Genomic DNA, 9,995 nt, shown 5'->3' on the forward strand with positions numbered 1-9,995 from the left:
GAGATCATTACTGTAGATACGGAAATTTAGGTAAAGTATAATTAGTAAACAATTAAGAAGTGTATTAGTAAAAATAATTATTATTTAGTAAAAATAATTATAAAATAAGATTAAAACAAGTAAATGGTTTAATTAAAATTAAAAAAATTATAAAATTTAAAATTTAAAATACGATTAAAGTGCATAATTATATTTCCAAAAATAGAAAACACAAGTTATGTAGGACGGACGAAAATAAAAAGTATTGACAAATTATGTGGGACGGAGGGAGTATTTAATATATATATATATAAGTTTAATTTTAACCCCTTGTGATTAAATCAGGATAATTTAGAATTTATGTTGATTTTTACTTTCTTGCATCCCCCGCGACCCCCAAATTGTCACCTCTCGCTGCCGTCTATGCCCATTTTTAAGAGTATTGAATGCGTTGGGCTATCTCTTGCATTTTCTGTATCTCTATTTGTACTTTAAACCCTCTATTGTTAGCAGTGACGGAACCAGCAGTAAAAATTTTTGGGACAAAATATCCAATTTTTTTTATCAATTCAATGTTTTTTTTTTAATTAATAGCACATCCAGGCAAAAAAAAAAAAAAGAAAATTGAAAAAAATTAAATGTTTTGAAAAAAAATTCAACAAAATTACATAAAATTCAATATTTTTTATTATAAAAAAAATTAAAGGCTAAAAATATAAATCAACAAATACATAAAATTTTTATGATTTTTTACATTATAAAATTAAAAAAAAAATAAGAGGGACAAATTACTAAAAAAATATATAATTTTACTATTTTTTACACTAAAAAAATACATATATTTTAGGGACTGGGGTCAGTCGCCCCCTTAGCCCCATGTAGATCGGGCCCGTGATTGTTAGTGTACTTATCTTAGATTGTGTACGAATTATCAAGGCTCAAGAACTCTAGAATGCTCTAGTCGGAATAACCTATATGATTTAGAAGATGTCATGAGCTATAAAATTTGTTGGTGTATAGATTAAAATGCTACTCATCATGAGAAAATATAAATAAATGAATGTACCTTAAAAAGGGGAATAACATTCACGTCATTCTATAGTTATTCATTATAAATATGTTACTATACACAATTGCAATAATATTTTTTTCCTTTTAATGAGCCTAAAAATATACAAAAAAAATTAAAAATTGTGAAAATTATTAGAAAATGATATGAACATATATATATAAAATGTTGAACTACTAAACCAATTATACTGAAAAAAAAAATTTTAAAAAAAAAAAGAAGAAAAATTATACTATGAAAGAAATTGGACAGACATTACAATTTATTGTAATTAATAACCTATTTGGATTTTTATTTTTTTTATTGCATTTAATAGAAAAGGGAAAGTAAATTAGAATTCTTTTCGACTTAATTGGAATTATTCTTATGAGAAAATAAAGGAATTTACTGAAAATGGTAAGATGATTTGATTTATATATTTAAAGATATTTATGAATATTTGCCTTGTTGATCTAATTGAGGCCCAACAAATTCCCAAAATACAACCTATTTTTGTAGGCCCACTCATACTTGGCCTTATCCATTATGCAAGATTGATTTTAATCTTTCTCATCGAGGATTGCATGTTAACCATCTATAATTTTTTTATAAATATATGCATTTTTGTACTCATTTTCACTGTTCTTGAATCATTTCTCATACTCAATTTGTCTTTCACTGTACTCCACTTTCGTTCTCTAGTGTCTTCTTCCTCTCTTTTTTTTCTTCACTTTCTCGAATCCCCTTGTAGTGTAGGCTCAATCTCTTGCTTTCACTACCAAAAATTGACTTTTTTCGTAGTGGTCAAAAATTTGTAACAAAAACTATTTTTCGTGCAAAATAGTCTTTTATGTCGATTTTGTTACGGATTTTGACCGCTACGAAAAATTGCAGTACAAAAAGTCTTTGTTGCGGCAAAATCCGTAACAAATAAATGACGGTCAATGCTCTAAATAAACTCTTGCTAAATGTATGGGTTACGGTTTGTGTATGTAACAAAAGAATCAATCATGTTTTTGCGACGGCATATGTCCGTAACAAAAAAAGCAGAACAAAAGTAAAATTCTGCTAGAGATCTTTTGTTACAAGATATGTCTGTAACAAAAAATGCGAAACAAAAATAAATCATGTCAGAAAACTTTTGTTACGACATATGTTCATAACAAAAAATGCGAAACAAATATCAGAAAACTTTTTGTTACAAAAAAATTTCGGTAACAAAAACTATGGTACAAAAACCGTCTCAGCGTCAAATAAAATTTCTGTCGCCACAAATGAAAATTGGTATTTCATACAAAAGCAATTGCATGATAAAATAACTTAATGCATAACTTTATCATAAGTAATCCAAAATATCCTTAATGAACCCGACAAAATGACGTCAATCTAATAACATTTATAGACATTTTAAAAGAAAAAATTAACCATCAAAAGCACTTTAAAGCATCTCAACTACGGCCATCATGCCCTACACCAATCTAACATCTACCTAATACCCCAAATTCAAAAGGTAGTTACCTAAGTAACTCCGGCCATCATGCCCTACACCAATCAATCCAATACCATACCGCAATACAATATTAAAACCAACTAAGAATGACAACTACGGACGACCAAACACATTGACTGTAGAATCACAAATGAGGCAATAAGAGGCGGCGAACCAACTGCAATGAATTTCCAAGATAAACAAGAATTTTATTATTGCAATTAAATCGTTTAATTCTCAAAGAATACAACTAATAAAAAAAATATGTACATTCTTGTTATCTTCGTCGAGTACCTCACCGAAGATCTTCGCTACGGAACTCGTTGGGAGTATAAGTGGGGTATTTGGGACCGTAACAGCCGTAATAAACACTTTAACAATGACTAGAATATCACTTATATAAACACGAAAAACCTGTGCTAGTTATGACAAAAAATGACTTTCATAAATAAAGTTAGGAATACATATGAATTGCAAAATTGTAGCGAAATAAGAAAGTAAATAATATATTCTGAAATATATAACAATAAAAAATATCTATCAACTTGTTGTAGAATCAAATCCTAAATAAGAATATAGCAATGTTTTAAATAAAAACATAAACATCGGACTGACCACCTAACATAGTCAAAACTATACAACAACAATAAACCACCAAACAACTCATACAACACCAACAAACTAAAACAGCCCAAATGACCACCAAATAATGAATAAACCGTAAAAGCACAAGTCCATATGAGGCCGGACAACAACAATAAACCAACATTTATAAACCATAACACTATAATCCATATCAGTCCGTACAACTATAGATAAACCATATGAATGAAATCCTCCTACAAACATAACAGCCTATATAGCAAAAAATAACCACCAAACAGGCCTTACAACAACAAGGGTCGATCCCATTCAGTCAAGACGCTCCAATAATGACAGATTGCGAAGCCATGAGTTATCAGTGGATGTAAAGTTATTATTGGCTGAGATCACGGGTGTGCAGGTTTGAGAGATTGACAAAATGTTGTGGGACAGTTCCTCCAAAGGAAGTAGAAGAGAGATTAAGATAATGTAGTTGCTTCATCGATCCTAAAAACCCAGGAATCATTTTGGATCGAAAGTCGTGCCCACTCAAGTCTAAAGAATTCAGATACTTTAATTCAACTAGCAAAGGATCTAGGCTTTCACTACTTAAGATATTACTCAACAACATACCATTGTATCTGAGAATAAGTTGGATAATATACCCTGTAATCTCATCACAAGTAAGACCTCCCATGTGCAGTAATCGATGCTCCTCCACGAAGGTAGTATAATATTTGTAGGATCATCAAGGCTCGGTTTGAACTTGCGAAAAGCTTTCCTCTCTACTGTAATGCAACCAATTGATGTATTTTTAGCAACACATAAAATCCACAAGTCTGAAACAAGCAGTATAATAGAAAGGAGAAGAAAGCAAGCAAATATCTTCTTCATATTGACAAAAATATAAACAATATACAAAATGTTTATAGTGAAAGTATGTGATAAACAGAAAAAGATTCATCAATTTTTATCGAGTAGCACATACGTTTAAGTTCTTTCACATCCAATGTTTCTTCATTGCAAACTTTCCACACGCCACCCATTAAATGCATTTAATAACACAAATTGAGTAAAGAAAGTCTGGCAACTTGGAACACCAAAAACATTCAGCATGCATTTAGTCTATCAATAATATTTTATCCTGCTACCATTACCATTAGATATTTCTTATTAAATTGAGATAAGAAGAAAAAAGGCTTCAATATTTTATAATCGACATTCAAAATTTGAACTACATTTTTCACAGATAAGTACACTAACGTCTATATTAAGTTAATATGGAAGAGATCTATAAGTTCACACACATAAAACAATGTTTTTGACACATGCATCATTTAACTTACTTTTAGAATATCACATCTAATATATCTTTATTTAAAAAATTTAAATTCAAAACATTCAATAATACTAATACACAACTAAATATTCCCTCCATCCACGTAATTTGGGTGTGTTACTGTAGATACGAAAATTTAGGTAAAATATGATTAGTAAGTAATTAAGAAGTATATTAGTAAAAATAATTATTGTATATCAAAAATAATTGTATATTAAAATTAAGATAATTAAATAGTTTAATTAAGATTAAAAAAATTATAAAATTTAAAATTTAAAATGTGATTAAAGTGTATAATTATATTTTCAAAAAAGAAAATGAAAGTTATGTGGGACGGACGAAAATAGAAAATAGGGACAAATTATGTGGGACGGGGGGAGTATATTTAAAGACGTGATAATATTTCAAAATCTTATTATAAATCTAAGTTACCCAAAATGTAATATAACAAGACGGACATTGTCCTTGGCTTTTCCACATGATGACCAACCGGCAATGATATCTTATTTATTTGTTTTTCATAAGATTAATGGGATAATGCATTTATTCTACACTACCTATTTTAAGTTTGAATACTTTTATTGAGACTGAGGCATGTGTATATAGACTTTGGAATCTCATTTCACTGTTACAATAATTCAATATTTATTGAATACACATCTTTATAAAGTAATTGAACAATAAAGGCTATGCATCACATATCTGCAGCATAACACAACTTACACTAAGTTTTCGCGTATCATAGTTTCAAACCATTAAGCCTCATAATTTTAGATGTTTAACAATGCTCTAGGGTGTCTAGAAACTACTGTCTAGATCAGCACCAGTAAGTGAAATCACATCTTTTTGCATCAGTACATCACATTCATCCAAAGATGACGAACACACACAAACATTCAAGGGAAAATATAATAGCCTCATGCACATTAGACAGAAGACAAAACGCATTATAAAAGCCGAGAAGTATTAAATTTCTTCTATTTTACAAAACTCATTGCAAGTGAAATATCAAATTTGTTCCATCAGTGTAAATAAACCCTTAATTTTATATACTACTACACATTCTTAAAAAATACGACAAAACTCATTGCACTTACAGTCAAGTCCCATAATTTGAATTTACGCTAGTTGGTCAAAATAGATTCAAAGTTTTCCAACACGTCAGATGCCATTATAACTAACAAGAGAAATACACATAAGGTGTGGAAGAAAATAACAAAACAGACTACCCAACACAACTAGCTATACAAGAGTAATATGTGAGCTAACTAGTCACATGAAAGTATCGCTGCACCGAAGGATTGACACACAAAAAAAAAATCACATCATACATTTAAGGCAATGAAGTAAACAACACTCAATTAACGCACGAAAGAATCAATTGCAGCAAAGACACCACTGATAATCAAGATTCAGCAAAAAAAAAGAGTTCAATTTTCAATTCAAGCATGCCAAACCAAGTCAAGATATTTAAATCAATTTTATATCACAACCAATAGCCGATATAAGATTCACAGGAAAGATAAATCAACATAGAGATCACATAAAATCCTAGGCAATGCAATTCAACCATCACAGAAAATAATTGGGGCGCACAAGTTCAACAAAATTCATAACACTAACTAATCTAAGGAAGAATATCCAAAAATTGAATTAGAAAATCACATGCTTAACTCTTTAACATTACTACCACTTCAATAATTATCAACACAAACTTCATGGCAAATTTCTAGTCATTGGGTTCAACAAATTCAATATTAATTGGCAAGCAAGAATATCAATTGCTGACCAATAATTATCCCAAAATTTAAAATATTAAAAGAAGAAGGATGAAGGGATATCACCAGATCGGAGGATGAAGACCGGCGGCGCCGGTCGGCGCAGCTGGGTTTGGGTGAGCGCAGGTCTGGGCGCTGGCGCAGAAGTGATCGGACTCGGTTTGAAGAGCGTCGCGGTGGAGGCGCGCAATGGAGTGGAGCCCGGCGGTTGCGGTGGCTTGGTTGTTGGTCGACGGGTTGAAGCGCGGCCTGGCGTAGTGGAGGAGCTGTGAATGGCAGTGCTCAGGCTAACTGTGTTGGCGGAGGCGGAGGTGGTGCACATATGTCGACGTCGCGGTGGCTGAGGCCGGAGGTAGAGGCAGACGGTGGTGCGGCGGCGGATTGCGTGAGGCGGTGGCGCAACGGGCAGCAGAGGAGGACGAATGGCGACGGGTTGAGAAGTGTTATTTGAGTATTAGTGCCAGGAATTAATTTAAGGATTTTGGGATTTATTTTTTAAATTTTCTTTTTTAAAAGAAAACATTTAGGGTGTGTTTATACGAGGGATTTTGTGGGATTATTACTATTCTCACAAAATTTTTTTACAAAAATATCAAATCAAATATTTATTTTTTAATTTTTATATTATATTAAAAATTAATTTTACATTCAAAATATCATATCAATTTTTATTTATATCACATCATACAATTATTCAAATTCAAATTTTTGGCAATTTTCATAATAAAAATTAGTTTTTGCTACAGATCTTTTATTGCGACTATAGAAACTGCTACAAATGAGCAGTTTTTTTAGTGTTAACTTCAATGAAGCTTGAGGGATATTGTTGTCACACAAAAAATTCTATCAATAAAAGCGGGCCGATTCCGAAGACTTCTGGCCGATCAACAGGCAATCCATTAAAGTGATGACTTAGCCCAATTAAATGATCATGAAGCTCTATGTTTGATAGAAGAAAATGTCACGACTATAGGTTAATTGGCTATTAATCTCATCTTTACGAAGAGTTCACATGACCATTAATTGATCGATGAATAAGTGAAAGTAGTGGCGCAACCGTTACGATGATGAATTAAGATGTGTGTGATTAATGGAGATCATTGAGTATGATGGTTACGAGCAAATGAATGCGCAACGGTTACAAGGTTTGTGGAATGAAAAATGATAAATATGAAGAGCATCCATGTGAAAAAGGACATCCAATTCATCCACTTAATCTATCTTTAATTCTACTTCAATTTCTTTGCATTTTTCTTCTTTTGTGTTTGTAGAATAATGTTGAATCAATCTTTGTCAATAAAACTCGTTTGCGCTGCCTTTTTTTGATTATTTTTTGTGTTATTGGTTCCTAAATTTATCGCATACCATCGGGACTTTACATCGAGTCGTCCACGAACCCACTAATCCTCTCGGTGAGAGGTTTTAGGCCGGAAATTATTTTTCAGGTCAACAGATACCTATGTTTCTAGCATCAAACTAATTGTCTTGTGTCTCTTTTTTCTCTAGTTCAATTTCTCTTTCGATTTTGTGTGTTGTGTAATGTTCATTTTTCAACTTCAAGGTTGTATATCATTGTTAGGGGGGGATAGGGGATAAAGTGGGATGTTTGGTCATATTTTATTGTTATTGTATTGGTGTAGTATCCGTGTGGTTGGTATGTAAGTGATATTTAGAGGACTTGAACCTCAACACTACTTTATTGATTCAAAGTGCTTTCGATTTACTAAATATATGTTTGATTTAATTGATTTACTCAAATTTAAGAATTTCTTTGTGTTTTTCATTGGTATATTTGAATGTGTAACAACATTTGCAGTTCAAAAGATAATAACAAATGATATCAGAGTCTATTAATTTTAATTTTTTTTTTGTGAAAAACTTAAATCAGTTTCGTTTTATGAAAATTGATTCTTACTGGAGTACATCTTGCGTATAAACTATATATATAAGAATGCCTTTAAAGAACAAAAAGAAAACTTATTTTATGTGGTCTTTTCTCTTAGATGTTTGTTTCTTTCTGAAGATCAAAAAAAAAATTAGTTTTTTATGGGTTTTCTTTTAGGTTTTTGTGTTTTTAATTAGATATGTTGTAGTTTGGTTGTTTGAGAGTTTATTTGGTCGTTACTTATGGTTTTTTAGTATAAAATACTAAGGATCTGAAAGGAAATATGTAAGTAATTCTCCGTTAGATATGTGTGCTCTTGCGATAAATAATTAATGATACTGAAGAATCGTATTAAATAACTATATTGGATTAAACTTTTGTATAAAAACTTCCAGCGAATCATTTACAATATTCAAGCATTTGATTGTAAAACTAATTTAACTGTTTGAAAATAAAAAAGTGTGAAGTATTTTAATAAATCAATAAGAATAATAAAAGCAATTGAAACATATCATACAACTCATTTTCCTCTTGAAAAGGTGATTGAGTTGGATGAACTGCTTAATCTTTCATCGTATTAAATTTGGTTGATCGTGTAATTAGAAAGATTAGTGTGTATGGATATGCTAAAGAACTATCAGATAAACTAAATAATTGGTACACTTAAATTTTTCTTCCAAATCATATTTATTTTTCAAAAACATTTCTTAGTTTCAAACTTGATATTTCAAAAACTATAGATAAAAATATTGACATTTTTAACAAACTTATTGAAGATATTATCTTGACCAGTAATAAAAATATTGATTATTATAATGCTATAGTTCTTTAAATGTTATTGGTGGTTCTTATTTTTCTCTAAAGTCTACAATTTAATATGATAGAATCATAAACTTCGATGTAGTTATTAATAGTTTAAAAAGTAAAAAAAAAAAAAAAAAAAAAAATTGACTTGCAAATAAATAAGACTAATACTAAACAAAATAATGGTGAAATGATGCATATCACGGATAGATCACTTTTTAGACCAAATGAAATTGGTTCTTCTAATAATAATAAAAATGGAAATAATTTTCATAATAATTCAAATAAAAAGAAATATAGAAATAAGTATAAAATAGATCTAAAACCCCTTCAAAAAATATTAGGCACTATTTTAATTTTGGTGATCCATCTCATTATGTTAAGGGCTGCCCTTAGAATAAAATATAATAATAATAATAATAATAATAATAATAATAATAAAATACCAGGGAACTTGCTAATATAATATGAACCGATCAAAGTTTAGGTGATATTTATATTATTAAGGCTAAATATTAGAAAATTAATATCATTTAAGAAAACAAATAATATATTGATTCGACTTGCACATAACATATGATACCCTTTGAGAAATATATATTCTAACTATAAAACTTTAACACGGTGCAATATTTCAATGGCTTATGAACGCTATGTAAAGTTGAAAGAACGGTCATTATAAATTAAAATTTAAAATTGATTTTGTGCTAACATTGTGCAATTTTAGACATATTCCTAAGTTGTGTAAGAATATAATCTCACGTAATGGTTTATCCCTTTTAGGTCTGGAAGAACAATAAGGTAAAAATTCTATGAAAATTGCCAAATGTGCTTTAGTTGTTCATAAACTTAAAATAAAAAATAACATGTATGTAATCTTTGTTGATTCGATTAAAATACTTGTAAATTCTATTCATGTTGTTTTTTATATAATTGAACTAAAGTATAGAATATTATAACATTTCAGTAACAGAGGTCTTGAAAATTTGTATAAAACTGGTTAGTTTGTAAATAAATTTTTTTTTGTTGTTCCTTTTTGTGATAATTGTGTTTATAGTAAATATCATAGAGTTTAATTCACAATAACCCCC

At 29.9% G+C, this 9,995-nt stretch overlaps 1 protein-coding gene across 4 annotated transcripts; it reads right to left on the reverse strand.

Annotated features, from left to right (window-relative positions):
• Nucleotides 1-2,441: 2,441 nt before the first annotated feature.
• Nucleotides 2,442-6,688, reverse strand: LOC127252578 (uncharacterized). Of its 4 annotated transcripts, none has more exons than XM_051276808.1 (3): nucleotides 6,282-6,688; nucleotides 3,764-3,886; nucleotides 2,442-2,694 (listed from the first exon to the last, which is right to left on the reverse strand). In XM_051276808.1, exons 1-3 carry the CDS (start codon nucleotides 6,535-6,537, stop codon nucleotides 2,618-2,620), a joined length of 456 nt encoding a protein of 151 aa, XP_051132765.1. In that variant the 5' UTR covers nucleotides 6,538-6,688; the 3' UTR covers nucleotides 2,442-2,617. The 4 variants fall into 4 exon arrangements, with proteins under 4 accessions (XP_051132765.1, XP_051132767.1, XP_051132764.1 ...); XM_051276810.1 differs by lacking the exon at nucleotides 2,442-2,694 and adding an exon at nucleotides 2,893-2,930 and having other exon boundaries at nucleotides 6,282-6,687; XM_051276807.1 differs by lacking the exon at nucleotides 2,442-2,694 and adding an exon at nucleotides 3,404-3,653 and having other exon boundaries at nucleotides 6,282-6,686.
• Between the last annotated feature and the right edge of the window lie 3,307 nt (nucleotides 6,689-9,995).

The sequence above is a fragment of the Andrographis paniculata genome, unplaced genomic scaffold, assembly GCF_009805555.1.
Source record: "Andrographis paniculata isolate CXL003 unplaced genomic scaffold, ASM980555v1 Contig46END, whole genome shotgun sequence".
Classification (NCBI taxonomy): Eukaryota; Viridiplantae; Streptophyta; class Magnoliopsida; order Lamiales; family Acanthaceae; genus Andrographis; species Andrographis paniculata.